The sequence below is a fragment of the Pseudopipra pipra genome, chromosome 11 (genome assembly GCF_036250125.1).
Source record: "Pseudopipra pipra isolate bDixPip1 chromosome 11, bDixPip1.hap1, whole genome shotgun sequence".
Classification (NCBI taxonomy): Eukaryota; Metazoa; Chordata; class Aves; order Passeriformes; family Pipridae; genus Pseudopipra; species Pseudopipra pipra.
This window is the reverse complement of record NC_087559.1, coordinates 14,789,391-14,809,209: the sequence shown is the minus strand read 5'-3', so window position 1 is coordinate 14,809,209 and position 19,819 is coordinate 14,789,391. Positions and strand designations below refer to the sequence as shown.

The 19,819-nt window shown below is 56.1% G+C and overlaps 1 protein-coding gene across 2 annotated transcripts in view; it reads right to left on the bottom strand.

Annotated features, from left to right (window-relative positions):
- Positions 1 to 2,372: 2,372 nt before the first annotated feature.
- TEX264 (testis expressed 264, ER-phagy receptor) overlaps positions 2,373 to 19,819 on the bottom strand; it is a 39,208-nt gene continuing 21,761 nt past the window's right edge. For both annotated transcript variants that reach the window (XM_064667721.1, XM_064667720.1), the window contains exons 5-6: positions 10,400 to 10,571; positions 2,373 to 3,210 (exon numbers count right to left, since the gene is read on the bottom strand). In XM_064667721.1, coding sequence (XP_064523791.1) covers positions 2,897 to 3,210; positions 10,400 to 10,571 — 486 coding nt within the window. In that variant the 3' untranslated portion in view covers positions 2,373 to 2,896. The remainder of the gene's footprint in view (positions 3,211 to 10,399; positions 10,572 to 19,819) is intronic.

The window sequence follows — 19,819 nt, the reverse complement described above, 5'->3', positions numbered from 1 at the left end:
TGCCCGGCCCGGCCCCGGCCCCCGCCCCGGCCCGGCCCCGGTCCGGCCCGGCGGGCAGCGGCACCCCCGGAGCCGCCTCGCTTGCCCTCCGCTCGCTCCGGCACCGGCAGGGCCAGGCAGGGCACCGGCGGGGCTGGGGTAAAGCCGGGGGCAAATGGTCAGGTCCGAGCAGGGCAGAGGCTGGATACGGGCAGGGAAGGCAGGGAACAGGCAGGACATGTCCAGAGAAGGCAGAACACAGGCAAGACACAGCCAGATCCAGGCAAGGGATGGCCACACTGAGCCAGAGCACAGGCAGGACACAAGCAGGACATGGTCAGAGAAGACAAGGCACAACCAGATCCAGGCAAGACACAGGCAAGGCATGGCTAGATGCAGGCAAGGGATGATTAGATCCAGGCTGGGCAGAGGCAGGACATGGCCAGAGCAGGCAGGACCTGCTCTGCACCCTGGCAGACCTGGCAGGGCACAGCTCAGCACCTGCTCCCCTGGCCTCAGACCCCCCAGCTCACTGCCAGCCCAGTAAGAGGAGTTCCAGCCCCAGCTCAAGCTCTACAGCCACAAGCTGGTGCCTCAGGTGCTGTTCCTCCCTTGCCTGGCCTGCCCCTGCTCCTCAAGCCCTTGGGAGGAACCCAGGGACCAAGCATCACCCCCCTGCCCCTCTGCACTCCACACAGTCCTCAGCACTCACCATCAGTCCAAGCACCCAGCTGGGGAAGGATTTGGACCATCCAAAGACAAAGGCACTGGCAGGTCTCCACCACTTACCCAAACTCCTTCTAGAGCCATTCAGCTGCCCAGGACCCTGCCTGTCCCTATGCTGGCAGCTCAGCTGCCTTGGAGAGCTCTGTCACTTAGGGACAAGAATGGGATAGGGGATAACACAGGGGACAGGAGTGTTTCTGGGACATCTCATCAAAATATCCACCTCACTGCTCCTGCCTAAGTTGCCCCCCTGCCAGCTCCTGCACTTGCAGGCTGTGGGTCAGGGCACTTCAGTGAGTCAGACCCGCTCTGCTGGACTCCGTTCCCACAGCAATCCTGTTTTGGGGGAGAGAACCCAGAGCTCCCATGGCAAGATCCCCCCAGGAGTCCCCTGGCAGCAGGACCCCAGACCCCACCAGCCTGTCTCCTTTCAAGACTGTTAGCACAGATGGAGCAGGACACTGGGGACAGGAGGATTCCTGGGCTGGGTGACCTTGTCACTGCGAGGCAGGGGGGACAGAGAGCTGGGGAGGACTGGGGATGTGCTGTGCCAAGGGATGCTGGCCCTGCCATGGTCCCACCTCTCCCCCAGCAGATGGGACCTGGCACCAGCCTCACACACACCTTGGCACTGGCTGCATTGTCCCAGATGCTGCTGCTTTGGTGCTGCCTGTGTCAGGAGGATGACAGCAAAGCACCCTTGGCCCCCAACTTCAGCAGGGTTAGGGTACCAGCAGCACTGGGATCTACTGTCTGGCTCCAACCCCCCATAGAGCCTCAGCCAGGCATAAATATTTCAGGGGGCTTAGCAGTTTTGTAATAACCAGCAACAAAGATAAACACCAGGAAGAGCAATATTTTTCCATGTGGGCTGGAGGAGTTTAATATTTTATCACTCAGCGCACAAAATATTTATGAACAATCTCATGTCAATCACTGGCTGAGGACTAATCATGACCTTTCCAAGCCAGGGAGGACACATTCCCACCGTGGAGGGACAGCCAGGCCTCCCCTGCTCCTTGCACCCCCACCCCAAGTCCCGGGTTTTGGGCTGCTGTGTCTGACCACCAGGAAACAATCCCTGGGCTGCTGGAGGCACCAAAGGCACTCAGCAAAGTACTCTGGCAGCTGGGATTGCCCCGGGACAATTACGGCAGTGATGTCCAAGCTGCTCCCTTGTCTCAAGCTGAGGGACAGGGAACTGGGACCAGCATGGGCAGCCCTCCCTGCCTGCACTCCACAGCTGCAGGACCAGGCAGATGGGATGTCAGGAAGGCACACTGCAGGCAGTCTGGTGTCACCTGCCACAGGAGGAGGCCTATCAGCAGCCTAGAGACCTGGCTTTACTGGTGTTACTCTCTGCATATTCCCATGAGGAGCAGGGATGCCACCTCCCTCCAGCTCAGCCCAGCTCGGCACAGTGACTGGGACCCTTCTCTGCTCCCCCCGCCACTTGCAGAAGCTCAGGATGGTGTCTTGGCCCCACTGGGTTGCCCAGGCAGGGAACAAGTGTGAGCAGCAGGGATGCAGAGCCCCTGGGCAGTTCCCTGGCTCAGTCAGGGGGCACAGGGCAGCCCGCCAGCAGCCTCCACCCACAGCCCACTCTCCACCATGAGGCAGGATGGCACGATTGGCCAAGAGGCAGAGAGCAACACACCAGCCACCAGTGAGGAAAAGCATCCACTTTATTACAGACCCCAAAGCGCCCATGGCAGTGCCAGGAGGACCACGTTTACATGGGATGTTTCCATTGTTCAGCAAGGGGAAGAGAAGAGAGGAACAAACCCAACCGACCCACCTCACAGCTCTTTGGTGCTAGAAAATGTGGTGGTGTGGCAGAGAGGAGCTGTGGGTGAGAGAGGCAGAGACAAGGGGGGACACCTCTACCATCCACCACCACCCCCGAGACACCTGCGAGGAGTTTGCGACGCACCCAGACACACACAAACGGCAAATGCATTTCGCTGTTCCCCCAGCCTGCGCCCACCCGGCACCGCCGAGCGCCACAGAAAACCCCCCCACCTCCCAGCACCCCCAAAACAGTCAAACACCCTTTCTGCAAAGAGGGAGAGCAGGTCCTGGGGGGAATCAGCAACCGAAATCTCTTGGCTGGAGAGGAAGGAGGTGGGAAAGGCGACTGGTTCCCAGTAACTCAGACCCTGGCGGGAGGCGAGGCAGCCAGGTCTCTGCTTCACTCCTCTCCTCTCTCAGCAGCAATGGGCTCCTTGGTCCACTTGTCTGCGACCTCCTGGTTGCCTGCATAGCCCACATCAGGTAGCAGACCCGGGGCTCCCTCCCCGTCCCCGGTGACCTCCAGGTCCAGCTCCTCGAAGGAAGAGCCGCTGGCTCCCGACTCGCTGTAGCTGTGCTCGCTGCGGTTGTCTGCCTCCTCCCGGCCACGGCTGGCTGGGAAGGGCAGCAGGATGGAGGTGGCCACCGAGGTGTCTCTGCTGTCAGTTGTAGCCTCCATGCTGATGGAGCTCGCCTCACTCATGGTGTCGACCCCTGGGATGGAAAGAGAAGGGGAGGGAGTGAATGCTGCGGGAAGGAGGTGATGGGGATGGGGTGCCATAACCTTCAAAGCCACCAGAAACCTCAGAGGTGTCAGGGCACAGCAGAGATCAGGCTCCTACGTCTTGTCACCTCCTGTGCCTTTGAGATGTGACCAGGCTAAGACAAGAAGTTGGACTCAAGCAGCTCCCTGAAATCAGGGCACCAAGTCAGTCAGTATAAACAATCCCTAGCTTCCAGCCATGCCCTGACCTCCTGGCCCCATGGCTGCTCTCCATGCACACGTCAAGGACCTGGCAAGCCCTTTCTTAGGAAGAATGCATAGCCTGGGAGCTGGGGGACAACCTTGCCCTTGGCAGGGCACCATGCTTGAGCGCCTGAGGGGATGGTGGCACACAGGCAGGTTCTCAGATGTGCTGCTGTCAGGGGCAGGTGTAGGTCTAGCCTCGTGCCAGGACATCCTGGTGCCTTCAGCACCCAACAACCTGCTCCCACTCCCTCCGCGGCTCCCTGCAGCTCTGGCAGCAGTGTGAAGGGAGGCAGGGTAGCAGCAGACAGGACTCAGGGCGCCAGAGGATGGGGGGAGCCTTCCCACCTTACTCGGCGATTCTCCACATCACCTGACTGCCAGCCCACACCTCCTCTCATGACCCAGCCCCCTCGGGGGCTGCCCCTGCCTGCCGGGGCAGACCCCTGGGCTCTCCACCCCCTCCCTGGATCCCTGTCTCATTAGCTCCATCGACAACACAATTAAGGAGTCGACAAGGAGAGGAACGTGTCAGATTGAGACCAGCAGCTCGGTGCTGTTGCCAGAGCAACCAGCCAGGAGACAAAACCCTCCTAAAAAATGTTAATCATTGCTAATTACGACATCAGAGATCCCCATGGTTAATTATGACATCACAGATACATGTTGTTAATTACGACACGGCAGCAAACACTGGACAGGCTCCTCCATCATGGCCCTCCCTGCTCCATCTTCTCCCCCCTTGCCTAACACTGATGGGAAGTGTGTGCCGGGCTCTGTGGCTTCCTGGCACCTCCATCCATGCCAGGTTGGATGACCTTGCTGAGGATCATGCCCCACACCAGGAGGGAAACCAGGAGGAGCCCCCCTCAGCAGCAGCACTGCTGGAGGGCTGCAGCTTGCCACCAACAGGGCTGGGGAGTGGTGAAGAAGATGACAATGACCACAGAGAGGCTCCCAGGTGGGAGAGGAGAGTCCTCTCCTCCACACTGTCTCCTGCTGGTGCAGCTCCATCCTCAGCTTCAGACACAGGGTTGTCCCAGACTCCCACAGGCATTTCCAGCTTCCCTCCGCAGTGCCCAGGGCTGGGCTGCTCACTCTCCTCCAGCTGTGTGGCAGCCACTGATCTGGAGGAGACCCACCAAGGAGAGAACTTGCCTTCCAAACATCCTTAAATCCCTCTTTGAGCTGTTTTTCTTCCCAGCCTGGGCAGCTGCCAGCAGAACTGCTTGTAAATGGCAGTCCTCTGCCTTCTGAGCAGCATCATCCCACGGTCCTGCCGGCTGAGTGACGGCTGCTCGGAGAGGACTGAGCAGTGGCAGCGGGATGAGGAGTAGCCAGAAAAGATCCGCAGACACAGCGCACCCACTGCTCCATCCCACCTGGATGGCATATTGGCTTCATCCCGCTCGGAAAGGAGCCTGAGCCTCCACCCTGTCACCTTGGCCATAGTGTGCAAACCCTTTGGCAGCTGCCACCAGCTGAGCCACCCCAAGCGATGTCTGGTGACTCCCCCACGTAAAGGAGCGAACGGCTGCCCACTGACACGCACCGCCTCTGCTGCAGCATCAGGGAGCACCTCGACACGGAAAGTACATTTGCTCTAAGTTAAAAAGGATGTTCTGCACGCTGTGGTGAGGCGCTCGCTGAAGGGGACGGCAGCCACTGAGTGGGCAGCAGAAAGGTGGGAGGTGCTGTCCCACCTGACAGGACCTGGGCAGGGCAGTGGGTCAGCGGGGAGCCTCTGGGAAGACGGAGAGCTGCAAGAGATGGATGAGAGTGTGCGACCCCCAAGCCTTGAAGCCAACTAAGGGTTTGCCAGATCTCTAGTGAAGATATCAAGAAAAGAAATAATCCAGTTTGGCCAAAGTGGTGGCCCGAGGTGACATGGACACATTCCCACCACGGCTTCATGACAGCTCACGTCATTCGTAGTCATCTTGCGTCCCTCTGAAACCCGGGACAGGAGTGACACCGACCCCCCAAGCTGTGCCCTGCCTGCACAGCACTCTTCCCCTGGCACCTCCAGGGCCATTTTGGGTCAGAAGCTGTCACATAACCCCATGCCACACAGCAAAGAAGGTCCTGAGGAGAGGAGCAGCAGCTCAGGAAGGGGAAGATATGGATGAAGCTGACCTACACACTGCTCCAAGCCACCACCGTGGGAAAGCACTGATGTCCTCACCCTCATAGCCGCCTCCCTCTCCCTCGCTCAAAGGGTGACAATAAATCGAGTCCTGTTTCCTTTCAGCCAAGCACTTTGTCACTGCTCTGTCACTTCTGATCATGTTTGAGCAGCATCAGCTGGCAAATTTGCCCGTTTCAGCAGCCTCGCTCTCCTCCACACAGGACAAGGCCAGCTCTGGCGCGGCCACTCCGCCTGGCCGGGACGGGTGTCTGGGGTGGGCAGGGTGACAGACGGAGCTGGGGACCGTGAGGGCTCAGCTTGGGCAGAGGATGTGGCAGGAACACCCAGCTGTCCCAGCACAGCCCAGGGAGGCCAGGCAGGCAGTGCAGGGGGCTCCAAGAAGGCAACCAAAGCCCCATTGGAAGGGTGAGCAGGGGTTCAGCTCTTATCTTACAGGCAGAGGCTTCCAGCAGCTGTCACACCCATCTGTCCATCCTTCCCCACACACCTTGCTTGGTTTCCCTATGAGCCACTGCCCATTCCCTGCATCCACCTTCTCAAGGCCAGTTCCTGCACCAAGAGCCAGACCAGCACCCCAACCAAGTGTGGCTTTTCCCTCTGGCACGCAGTAAGGCACCAGCCACCCTGTGGAAACCCCTCCTCCCCTCTGCTCTTCCAAGGATGGTGTAGCCATCCCACTGCACCTTAACTTGGTAGGAACATGGTACCCAGGAAGCTTTCATCTGGGCAACAGAGGTGCAGCCTGGGGTGAAGCCACGCCAGGGTGCTGAGGAGCCCCAAAAAGGACAGGGCCACCTAGGAAGAAGGGAAGTCAAGCTGCCAGCTCCAAGAGACCAGCCAGGGATGGGTGCAACAGGAACCACTCATTAAGGGAGTTCAGCCCTGTGTCATCCCAGGTGGTGGCATTTCCAGATCCAGAATGAGGTCTGCCTCCCCTTCTGCATTGCCCCAGTGTGACACTGCTGCCTGAGCACCACTCTCCTCTTGGTGCTCCCAGGCCCTCTCTTTTCCCCTGTTTGGCCAAATATTCATTGTCCCTGAACACTAGATCAGTGTGCTGCTGAGGGCACAGCTCCTCCATGCTTGCCGAAGCTCGCACATAAGCCACCAGGAGAGGGGCTGGCGCAGGCAGACCAGCAGGAAGGCTTGGCAGGAGCTGTGTGCTGAGCCCCTTCTTGGGATGTAGGGGCAGGTAGGAACAGGCAGAGCTCTTCAGAGGACAGAAGTGGGGATGAGGCAGAACACATCAGGGAAGGTGCCCCCCCGTGGCACTGGGGCTCAGTGGGTGATGCCATCCATCAGTTGTACCTGAACACTGCTGGATAGACTCAGCTCGAGCAAAATGATCACCTGAGACTCTGGGCAGAGCCACGTGCTCAGGAACCATCTGTGTTCATGCCAGCAAGCCTGTGTCAAGAGGCTGCTTTCGTTTGCTTTCACCTTCCATGCGCCGCAGCGGGGTCAGCGCTGCCGAGAGGGAGCCGGGAGCGAGGGCCCGCTGAGCACTGTGCTGATGCCAAAGCCCCAGAAAATAATTAAGTACAAAACAACTAACCGTGATTGACACTGGCCCCCTGGAGACCCATCAGCCGCCTTCCAAAAATGCTTCCTGTCTTTCTGATGACCCTGACGTTCCCGAAGAAGGGACGGAATTATTGCAGAGACAGCCACAGCCCCTGGCCCCTTCCTTGCATATTGAGTGTGTCCGTCCTCAGCGGAGCTGCCAGCACCCTGCTCTGTGCGGAGCAGCAGCAGAAAGCAGAGACCTTGGACCATGTACCACAGCCTTTGTGGTCACTGGCTTTGCTCAGAGCCGCAGGCACCCAGCACCTTGCAGGGTGAGCTCAGGAACAAGGACAGCAGATGACAGCCTGAATGGAGAGATGTGCTCCAAGGTCAGGAGGCTCAAGAAAACAAATCCAGGCTTTTCTTACACATCCAAGTCACTCGGTACTGTCTGGCACCAGCCACAACAACAGGTGAGGAGAAATGGCAACACCTTCCACTTGGAACATCTCAAGCCTTTAATGTGAGGAAAGCATAATCCAGCCGCTGGCAGGGAGTTTCATGAGCTATGACCAACAGGTGCTGTGTCCACACAGAGCATTCCTAAACATGATGCTCACTCTGAAATCACAGGCTTAATGCTGTTATTACAGTATTTTTGGAGGGAGGAAGAGCAGGCTTCATCTGCTGTCACATCAGGAGTGAGAGCCCAAGGCTGCTGTACATACAGCATCCTCAGCTGCCTTTGGGAGAGAAAATGGGGCTCAGCACCTTCCCAGTCTCCACTCACTCTACGAGGCAGCAGGGTGTCAAAGCCCTATACCTGGATTTGCACAGCCAGAGAAGCTGACTGCCACCATCAGGGACTACCACTCTCTCCCACTCTCCCAGGAGCATTCCAGCACTGCCTGAGCCTCCATCAGGGCAGGACCACTTGAAACACTGGCAGAGCTGAAGTGGATCAAGAAATCATCCAAATCCATGCAATTGGGGTTGAGGGGGAATCATACTGACAGCCAGATGGGGACATTGCTGTGCCCATCCTCCATCTGGCAGAGGAAAGCTCAAAAGCTGTCACAGGCACCCTGGGATCTGCTGGGTCATGAAGATCTCATGGCTGTCATGCCTGTTGAAGGGGCTGTGGCTAAGTGGACCTTTCTCCTCGAGCAGCTGCCCAGGGAAGGAGGAGTAAAAACAATGTGAAAAGAGACTGGAGCTTTCTCTTTCTTCAACTCAGAGGTGGTTGCACAGATCCCAACACAGAAAATCCTTGGGAAGGGAGGATGAGTCTCAATCCACAAGGTGTCATCTTCAAGGCATCTCCTTCAAGGCATCTCCAGGGAGCAGCTGGGCAAATGGGAGATGTGAAGCCTGACAAGACCAGCTGCCCACTCCCACCTCACCTCCTGACTTTGACCCTGCTTTTGAACCAGGGGCAGCCTGACAGCTACAAACCAAGTTCCTGGTGTCAGCAGGCCAGTGGCAGTGGGACAAGGATGCTCACTGGGCACCATTTCCCTTTGCACAAGCCCAGGACCTCCCCACGCAGCGCCATCCTCCCCAGCTGTCAGCAGTTGTGCCAGTCTGGGGCACTGTGACATTACAGGGATGCAGGAGATCACAGGGACCACCAAGATCCTCAGGTAGGAGCTGCACAAGCAACCCGGAGGCTTGCCACATCCTTGACCCTCTCCAATGGCCAGAGCAAGGATGTGACCCCCTGCCAGACCTGGCTCTGCCACTGTGCCCAGCAGTGACAATCACAGTGCAACATCCAAGCCCAGCTCTTTAGCCTTAGAGGCAGGGCCAACCTCACAGCTATTATTATTATTTTAAGCTGGTTTTGTGCAGACTCAGCAGATGACACTGCATCAGACTGCACCAACAAAAGCTCATCTGTGTGGCTGGAAGGGGAGGGGGGTTGGAGAAGCTGGTCCACAGCTGCTGCCAGGGAGCCCAGCCTGGGGTCTCCCACATGAGAAAGTCCGACATCATTTGTTGTCTAAAACTGGGAAGACCTTCCTAGCACTACTTCCTGCAAGGCAGGGGACTCCCACACCACAGGGATGCTGGCAGTGGCATCCCAGGGAAAGCACTGAGACAGTCACGGTGCAGGGCAGTGGCTGCTCCCAGCATCCCTATATGTTCTGCAGGATCATGCACTGCCTGAGTGGGGCAGAAAGGAGCACGCCCAGCTACGGAAAGCACCACCCTAAAGCTGCTTTTGCTCCCATGGGTCCTGCCATCCGCCTCTGAAACCAAGGAACAACCACGGGAAGAAGTTAGAGCAAGTGGGCTTTGGGGCCCCTTTAGCCAAGCCACGCTGGTGCCCACAGCAGCCACCCTGACACAAGGAAAAGAGGAGAAGAGCTGAGTGAGCACTGTGAAAACACAGGACCTCAAAGCGCTGGGAAACAGCTCCAATTAGACTCCTTACTGCAGCACTAAAAGGACAGAGCTCCCAGAAAGCAATTCCCTGGGTTGCTTTTACGCCGCACGCGATTAAGAATTAAAGCAACCCAAACCTGAAGATGTGTTAAAATAAATGACCCAACTGCCCAGCAGGCGAGCAGAGCCATCATGGTTTTTTCATGCCCATTACACAAGCATGTGGGGCTCGAGGAGGCAGCTGCCCCTGCCAGCAGCCAGCTCGAGTGCGCTGTCCAGTGCCTGGGAATGCTTGGATAGTCGGCTCCCACATCTCACAGGCACGGGAGCACGTGGGCTGGCGACAGCAACCAGCATTTTAGGTTACTATAGCACTCCTGTTCTGCGCCTACAGCCATTGTGGTCCCTTCCTGTATGAATACATCCAGGCTCCAACAGATCTTGCTGAGCAGATGCTCTCAGGCAACTCCACCACCAGCTACAGCAACCTGGTATTTAAGCTCTTTGCAGTCCCAATATGTAACAGATGAAGATGAGATCAAGGAAGATGTATATGACAAAGAGAAAAACAAGCCCAGCTGCAACCAAAAGCTGTGAGATTCAGCTCTGCACTAACAACAGTGGGACAGTGGCTCAAGTGGTAGCTTGGTCCTTGCCCAGACACTGCAGGGGTTCCTGGGTGCTCCCTGAGGCACGGCATGACACCCTGGAGACAAGATCCTTGGGGATCAGCCCAGGCTGAGGGAAAGATGTGTGCTGAGACTCAGTGGTTGGGCACCAGGCAGGCACAGGTCAGTCCCTCTCTGTCTGCTCAGGCAGAGGACACCAGGACCCCCACCTTTGTGAGGGCTGATGCTCATTGAAGATGGAGCCCATGTGCAAACCACGGATACCTGTGATGTCTGTCTGGGCGTCCTCAGCCTCAACTGCAGCAGCCCTGCTCTTCCTCTCCAGTTCCTTCATTTCAGGCACATAGAAGTCCCCTTGGCGGGCCAGGGGACACACGAAGTAGATGCGGTCCTGCTTGTAGATCTCGATCCGGGGGTGGGCACACAGCTTCCTCTCCTGAAAGACAGCAGGCAGCCATGAGTCAGGGGTGTGCCCTTGCCCCCCACCCCAGTAGCCCCCCACCACATGGACCTGCCGGCCTGGCTGTGTCACAGACTGACCCATTCTGCCTACAGATATGGAGACCCACTGAGGAGCCGTGGGTCCCATCCCAAAACCACAGGGTGCCTTCCCTGTCACAACAGCCTGCACGTACCAGGGCAGGCAGGTTTGGCCCTGGGGGTAAGCAGCCAGTCAGGCTCCAGGAGGAGATGCAGAAGACCATGAGAGATTCATTTCCTCCAGCTCAGCCTGGGCTTTGGTGTACTCATTTTGGGCTGGAGCGAGGGGTTTTGGGGAGCCGGGCAGCTGCTTCGCAGAGACCTGCCAAATCTCTGGTTCCTCCCGGCAGCCCGGCCCCACGAGCAGGCGTAGCACTTCTCCACTAATTAATATAATCCAGAGCCGACAGCTCAAGCAGCTCCTTTCAGAACGGCGAGGGCAGGGGGAGTGGGAGATGAATCCCTGGCATTTCAGACAAGTCCCTCTCCTCCTCTTCCTCGCCCCACCTCCCCCTGGCAGCACTCCTCAGGACCTCAGACTCCCCAGCCTGCCAGGGACCCATGACAGGGGCATGTCCCCCTGGGCTGTGCAGCCCACGCCGAGCCAGGGCTGTGGGGACTCTCAGGGTGCCAGGGCAGGGCCGAGGAGCAGCTGGACCCCTCTTGCCACCCCCTCCTCACCCGCCTGCCCGCCAGCTGCTCGCTGGTAGAGGGGGCGGCTGATTACAAGCCGGGTGAGAAAGGAGAGTGTCTCTTCAGCGGATTTTCTTTTTCTTTCTTTCCCCTTTTCAAATCACTGACAGCTTTTATTTAACCCTGCAACCACCCTGATTATCCTCCTCCTCCTGCTCCCTATTCTCTTCCTCCCTCTTGCCCTGACTGTTCTCTTCTTCTTCCCTGACCCAACAATTTTCCTCTTCCTCCCTGCCTCAGCTATCCTCCTCCATCACGGCCCACTGATGTGGCTTGCCCAGACATCCTCCAGCAGGGTCCCCATCCCTCTGGGATTCTCCTTAGCCATGTCTGGCCCCGCTCCAAGGATGAGCTCTATGGGCACATCAATCATGACCTTACAAAAGCCTGTTTATTCCTGACCTCCTTCACCCCTGGGGATGGACCAATGTGATTAAGAATCATTTATTTCCTAGACAAATGCCGGCACCAGGCAGGATTCACAATACAAGCCAACACTGACCCTCTTCCCAGTGCTGGCAGCAAGGATACCTGAAGAGCCACCTCCATGCTGCCAGGACGCTGCGCAAGTAAGAGAAAATCCCACATGAGCAGTTTTCAAGTCCATTCTCCTGGGAAAGCCTGCAGGAGCTGGCAATGCAGAGCCCCAGTTTACCCAGCAGCACCACAGCGGCAGAAACACGACTCCAGCAGAAGCTTTACCCATCCCATCCCAATGTCTCCGAGCCTGAATTTCGGCACAATTTCCCCCTCCAGCCGAGGAGGAACCACATTCGCGCTCCCGGTGCCGCAGGGACGCGCAGGGACGCGGGCGGGCTTCCAAGGAGCTTGGAGCCCGGAGTTCCCACTCGCGGGCAGGTGAAACACTGAGGCCTGTGGATCAAAACTGTATTAAATAAAAACAAGCCGGGCTGTTTTTAGCAGCAGAGCAGAGGCAGCTCATATCACTCCTGCTTTTTCAGCAACAGCGCAGACAAGAACCCTCCCCGCTGCTCTGCCCCTTGCTCTACCAACCACAAGCCCATCCGCCAATCTTCAGCTCAGCTCGTTATTTTAGGTTACTGCAACACACACCAGAGACGGGTATCTCCAAGATTTGCAGGGGTTTTTTTTGGATGCATCCAGCTGGCCCTCCACCACTTAACGCAGATGGGGACAACTCAAAGGATCTTAGAGCAAAGAGACCTTCACTAAACTCATATGAGGTCTCTAACCAGTCTAAAACCTCAGGGCTCCACCCTGGCCTCCAAGACACCCCAAGATGACTTTCCAAAGGCCATCCTGAGACTCCAAAAGAGCAGATCTGGGACATAAACTCTCCCTACAATATATTTAGGCTGCTTCAACTGCCCTTCCAATCACACAGCCACAGTAGTGACTCCCCCAAAGCACAAAAAACACCCCCTCCACACACATGAAATATGGGAATCTTGGCTTTTTAAGGAATAAAAATGCACACCTCTGTGAAGAGCAGAGTCCTGGACTGGCTCTTGAGCTAAATGCTGCTTCATACTCACAAATTATCCCATAAGAGATATAAAGATGCTCCACCCTGCCAGAGTGGGAAGTAGCTTTGTGTCCCTGAAGCCAGAGGAGCACAAGTGCCCTGGAGCCAAAACCCATGGCCAGGGACCAGGTCGGTGGGATGACACTGAAGTGGCCAAACACTCATTGTAAAACCCACACCTGCCTTATTATGGACAGCTACAACACTTGACTTCTTCCCATTTCATCGAGGGTTTTACCCAAAAGGAAATGGAGAGAAACCAGATCTGGCAATGCTAATTTATGCCTATACAAACCAAATTGGGATCCAGGCAAGTTAGCTGGCCCTAGCTCCTGGCAGGGCTGCTACAGAGCTCAGCACTGACAGGTGGGCTCAGGAGAGGACAACATCCCCAAGAAGGAGCAGAGAGGTGGCAGCTGGGAATGCTGTCCCATCCAGCCTATGACAAAAGGATGAGGCTACCTAAAGACTTGAGGAAAGGGCAGAGGCAATGAAATGGGGAGCCATGACAATGGAAATGGATAAGGGGATCATCCAAAAAACGGACGAGGGGATCATCCAAAAAAATGGACAAGGGGATCATCCAAAGGGGATCAGGGAGATCAGCCTTGTGATCATACCAAAGGAGATTAGGAAGCAGGCAGAGGCCAGGCAAGCACAGTGCAGCAAAATGCAATCAGGAGGCTGGTGCCAGCACGGGACAGAACGGGTTTGGGATTATCCCAGTGGAGAGAAAGGCTGAAAGGCTGCTGCAAGGCAAAGAAACAACTCGGAGAGACTGGAGAGCAGAGTCCAAAGGCGAAGGCGTAAGCAGAGAGCGAATTAGCAAAGGCTCAACAACATGGCAAAACAACAGAGAGGCTCAACAGGCAATGCTGCACTGCCGCTGAGGGGGGAGCCCCTCGCTAGCTGTGCTGCTAAACCAACAGATGGAGCAGTATGGGGGACACGGAGTTTGCAAGGCAGAGCCCTGGAGTCAAATCCAATGCTGTCTCACACGGGCGGAGGAGCTCAGCGAGAGGTGAACAGTGGGACACCGACGGCGTCAGGCCAGGCTGCTGGCTAGGACAGCAGGACCAGTAAGTAGGGCAGAGAAGGGGATTCATCCCTTCACAAGGTCGTGCGGTGACACCTCCCTCCTCAGCCTGTGCTGGGAACTTTCCCTTCCTACAGCAAGGACGGAGGCGGCAGCGCTGCACACAAAGATATTTCTCTGCGGGACCCTCCACCAGGCCCCCGAAGCACGGGAGTCATTGCACATAATCCATACGGCCAATCTACACACACCCAGCAAAGGCAAATGCATCCAGAGTCCACATGTTCAATCCCAACAGGCACAGCAGCTCCAGAATACTCCTGCTATGTCAGACACACTGCTTCCCACAAAGCCAACTTCTTCTCAGCCCGTCTTAGGAACACAGTGGGGCACTTCTCACCACCTTCTTGGGAACAAGGGTTTTTTAAGGGAAGACTCTTGCATCCTGTTTCCCAAGTGAAACAGCACCTTACTCAGTCTTTACCCCAGGTTGTTTCCAAATCACCAACCATCACTGACTCCCTGACTCTCCTTCCTCCAGGTTGCTCTCATCCCTCTAGGAATGGAGAATCTCCTGGCGTCATGCATCAGAAAGGACAACAGGATTATGCACCGAATCAGAATTTTGGGAGAGCTTCCCAAGCAGCAGGAGGTGGTACCTCTTCAGCAGCACAAATTTTCCTTCTACTACTTGTCCATAGGGAACAGACTCCATCATCTGCCCATGGAATGGCTTTGGTCACAGCCTCCCAGACTGAAAATGCCCCCACTTTCCCAGGTGGGCAGGAGAGCAGCCCTAGGGCTATGGGACACATGACCAGGGGGCTGAGACATGACCCACAGTCGTTACAATCCCAGCAGAACTGTGCACAGGAGGAAGGAGGCGGCAGGGTGCTGGCATCATACTGTGCCCCTCAGCACCTGCTGGGAAGCAGAAGGTGAGCTGGGGCACTGCGGGGACCGGCTTTGTCACTCTGTGAAGCTCATCTGCTCAGGAATTCAAATGTCACCAACTGAATCTGCTTCATCTCCCACTGCTGGAAGAATTCGTCTTGTTAGGAGACCACAAACAAGCCTTGCGGATGCTCTCTGGATCCTCGCCATGCCCGGGCACGCTGGCGATCAGGCTCCAGCTGATCCCAGAATGCTTCCAGGGTTGTGGGGATGGCGGTGCAGAGGCAGTTACTGTCCTCATCTTGCTTCTGGCTACAAGCCCTCTGTCCCCACAGTTCCCTTTGAGTCCTCATCGTGACCTCCTGGCACAGCTCACAGGGTGATGGTTAAGCTGGGGAGTCTCACCAGCATCCCCCAACCAGTTGGAGCATCATCACACCCTCATTGTCACAAGCCTCCCTTCACCTGTGCTTCTGGCTCTTGGGCTGCTCTGGTTAGTGCTGGCAAGTCAGCTGGCACCTGGCAGAGTGTGGGGAGACCCCCAGGGACCCACCAGCTCTGTCCTCACACACCAGCAGCTCCTGCCTGCTCAGACAACATAACTCCCCCACATCTTCCTTCCAGCTGGAGGTATCCATCCTCTCAGTGATGGGGTCAGATGCTTCAGTCCCGGGGATTTTAAAGAAACAATAAAACTGCTTGGAGCTGAACGGCCCCAAATCAGTTGCTAAAATTAAAAGCTGAAACTGAGCCACCAGCGAGGACTGGAGGGAGCGCGCTGTGTGCCACATCCTCCTCGCTTCCTCACAAGCTCCATGTTTGGTGTGTCATCCCTGCTTATCTTAGAACACGGGCGCTAGGTAGTCCAGGGAGGCTTTGCAATTCATTTTGCACAGCACCCAGCGCCCTTCAGCACTCTCCCAGTTCAGCCAGGGGACAGACTCCTTGCTGGGCCATCCCACTGTCCTGTACACAGACCAGGGATGTCCCTGTTTCCATTTCTCCTTGCCCAGACAGCAGCTTGAGGCTAAACACCGCTTCGGTCCCACATTTGAGATGATGAAAGCAAAAAAAGTAGAGGCATCCCTTCCTCCTCGGGTTTCAAACTTGGTTTCAACGTGCATTGGCAGTCCAGAAAGCCAAGCACATCCTGGGCCTCATTTGAAGCAGCGTGGACAGCAGTCTGAGGGAGGGGATGGGGATATTCCCCCTCTGCTCCACTCTTGTGAGACCCAACCCGGAATACTGCCTCCAGCTCTGGGGTCCCCAGCATGAGACAGTTGTGGACACGTCAGAGTGGGTCCAGAGGAAGCCACAGAAACCATCCAAGAGCTGGAGCACCTATGGAGACAGGCTGAGAGAGCTGGGGTTGTTTAGCCTGGAGAAGACTCCAAGGAGACCTCACTGCAGCCTTCCAGTACCTAGAGGGGGCTTGTATGAAACAGAGACTTTTTACCAGGGCCTTTGGGGACAGGAAAAGGGGTAGTGGTTTTAAACTGAAAAAGGGCAGGTTTAGATTGGATGTGAGGAAGACATGCCTTGTGATGAGGGTGGTGAGGCACTGGAAGTGGTTGCCCAGAGAACCTGTGGATGTCCCATCCCTGAAGTGTTCAAGGCCAGGCTGGATAGGATTTTGAGCAACCTGGTCTAGTGAAAGATGTCCCTACCCACAGCAGGGGGCTGGACTGAATGACCTTTGAAGGCCCCTTCCAAACCCAGTCCTGATTCTGATCCTCCCTGCTGAGCCACAGCCTGACCATGGGAGACAGGGATGAAGTTTGGGTGCCCAGGACTGCCCGCCAAGGGACAGAAGTCAGGCAGGGGCTGGGAAGGAGCCATCAGCCCAAGAGATGGTTTGGGCAGAAGGGAGGACACGTTGCTGGAGGGAGAGGCAAGCAGACATACTTTAATATCTCAAGCATCAAGGAAACCCCAACACCTCAGCTTGCAGGCCAAGCTGGGTGCACGTGGAGCCGGGCAGGCCCTGCCTCCTGGTGGGATGGCACTCAGAGCCAGCTCCAGCACACGCCACAGCCGCCAACACCAGGCTGCCAAGGGCTGCAGAACAGCTGCTGCTTCCCAGCCTGGAGAAACGCACATTTCAGAGGTAGTGAAGCTGCTCCCACACACGTGCACTTTACTTTCAAATCCTCTGGGCTGCAAGGTGTTTCAGAAACACAAGGTGATATTATTGCAATCAAGAAAAGGCCGTTTCCGTCAGCCAGCAGGAAGAACCAGCACTACAGCAGCAGAAAACAAAGTCTTGCCAAAGGATAACAAATCCTCCAGGTAGCAGGATACAGCGCCTGGCAATTAGCACCTCTCACGCCATCAGCATCCCTCCCTGCCCTCAGCACTAACACACGTCCCACAGCAGGCCCGTGTCCTGCCTGCAGCCAGGACACCCTGCCCTGCCGACACAGCAGCACTGTGGCTTCGGGACAGGCAGGTGAAAATCAGCCCCCGAGATCCTCTCCCCAGCACTGAGAGGGAGTGGGAGTGCATTTGGACCACGGGAGCTGTGAAACACCGGGCTTGATAGCTGGGAGAGTTTTTCATTTTCACCTCAGCGAAGGCAGCCCGCCATGCAATTTACACCTCGCCCGCCTGCGCTTCCCGGGGCCGGATCACCCAGCTGCTCCCATGGCTCCTCCGGGGCGGGAGCTGCAAAACGGCACAGCCAAACTAAGAGGCAAAGGAATGAGCCTGGGTGGGCTGGTGGGTTTGTGAGGTCCCAGCACCCTGAGAAGGCTGACAGGGACAAGGCACAGGCGCCCAGGTCACTGCTGGAAGCTGCTGTCAGAGTCATTAACATTTTTTTCCTCCCTAGCATGGTGGGACACTACATCCCACCCTCCAGCAAAAGGGAGAAATCTCCAGCCCCTGCCTCACTGCAGATGCTCTGGACCTCCTCCCCTTTCAGAACCCAATTGAGCTGTAAGAGAAATTCTGTAGCACATGCAGGAGCATCCCCCATCTTCAGAGATGAGACGAGCAGCAAGTCCCAACGAGATAAAACCTTTCAGAAAGTAGCCAGGAGCAGTCAGAGTGCCCAGTGTGGAGGAAGGACAAGCCCTGGACAAAGCTGTCAGCCCAGACATGCTCAGGTACATTAGTCCATGTGCTTTCAGGGATGTATCCTACTGCCTCCAACCATGGGAATGTCACCTGCAGAATAAGGAGCAGATGGTGCAAATACACACAATTCATGGGGCTTGGGTCCCCCCTGGTGTTATGGTTATTTGGTAGTAATTAGTCCTGGAGCAGAGAGTTTCAGAAGTGAAGCAAACTTTTGCATTAAAAAAGATATATTTTCCTAAAGACTCAGTGCTTTCCACATCCCCGAGTTCTGCCTTGCTCCTATACCCACCATGGGTAAGTGAAGCCAGCTGAGCTGACGGTTCTCACCAGCTTCCCAGAGCTCCACTCTTTATGTTCTCACACTCTTCCTCCTACCCGACCCCATCACATCCCATTTTCTCCTCCTCCCTCCCCATCACAGCCATACACTAGCTCTCTGAAGGGGACTTTGGTTTTAACCACTCTGAAAGCTCAAATACTGGATTTGAGTCATTATACAACAAGAAACCTGTGTAAATCCACATAATCTCTCCTCGCCAGAGGAACCGGTCCTGTGCTCCTGTCCCATTTCCTAGGAACTCCATCACTGTAGGAGCACATGGGTCAACAGCTGCACATAAAAGGAGGTGGATGAGACTGCGGGAGAGGAGGACCACAGCTGGAGAGGGCTGCCTCTGCTTCGGAGAGCAGATCTCCAGGGACCAACGCTCTTCCCAGCCCTCGGAGGATGCTTCTTCAGCATTAATCGCCAAGCTGAAGGGGTTGATGCCATGATCTCTGCCATCACGGGTGACTGGAGTGATGCTAAATCGCTTTGTCTGCTCTGTTGCTTCGGCGAGGCTGCCAGGAGCAGCAGCTGTGGCAATTTCTCTGACTCCTGTCAAGGCAGGGCCTTTCAGGAAAGGGATCATTATCCAAGATGTTCTCCGGTTTGTCTTGCCTCGGCCAGGCAGCCCACTGCACTGCAGCCTCCCACTCTGTGTGGGGCACCACGCAGGTAAAAAGAGCTTCTTTGAAACGTGCCTTTGTTAGGCTGCTTGCAGGGAGGGTAAGCCCCAGCCTAGAGTAATCTGCCCCACCCTGTCCAGAGACACCCAACAGCAGGTGGTTTCTTCTGGTGAGAGACCTTCTTCCACGGCTAACTTGGAGTTCTCCTCATCCAGGTGGACATTCACAACCCACATGGATGGCTTTCTCCTGGGCCACCACTTGCTTGAGTACCTCCCCTTCCACAACAGGGATGTCTGGTGGGGGCTTTTCATTCCCAGCCTTCTCTCCTGTGATGAAATCCTTGAGTGGCAAAGTCAAAGCAACAGAGATGGAGCAGGAGCAGCACTGCCTGGTGTCCACAGTATGTGGGAGCTCTCAGTCTCCCGAACCAAGGACCAGGCTGCCCCTTCCAAATCTCAACCCTTTCCTCTTGCTCTTTGGATTGCAGGCATCTCCAGCTGCTCTTCCACAGCCTGTCTGTCACCAGGACAAACTCAGGACATGTGTCACATTAATACCCCCAGGAAGAAAATGGCGCAGTGGAATAAATACCCTGCTGTCCCTTCCTACCTCCTTGAACAACCTTGTCTTTCTGCAACGCCCCCGGTTCCCAGGCTACATGGAATACATTTCACGATGAGCTAAGCTCAGCCTCACACCATCCCTTCACAGCTGAGAAAGCCAAAAAGGGAAGCTGAAGAACCTAACCTCGCTGAACTTGCAGAGATAAAGCCACCAGCATCTCAGGGCAAAGCCACGATGCAACCGCCTGATTCCCAGACAAAACAGTCCTTCCCTCCCCACCCACAGGGACTTACTGTCAGGCTTATTGGCCTCATTTGGAAGGCAGGGAAAGTCACCAAAGAGGAAGATCAAGCAGTTTTCAGCCTGGTTTTCTGAGAAGGAATAGGCAAGATGATCCATCCCAAGTACAACACGTTGGCAAATCTGACGTCAGAAAGCAAGTTTTCAGGACAGGAGGATCTTCCAAGCTATCAGCTAA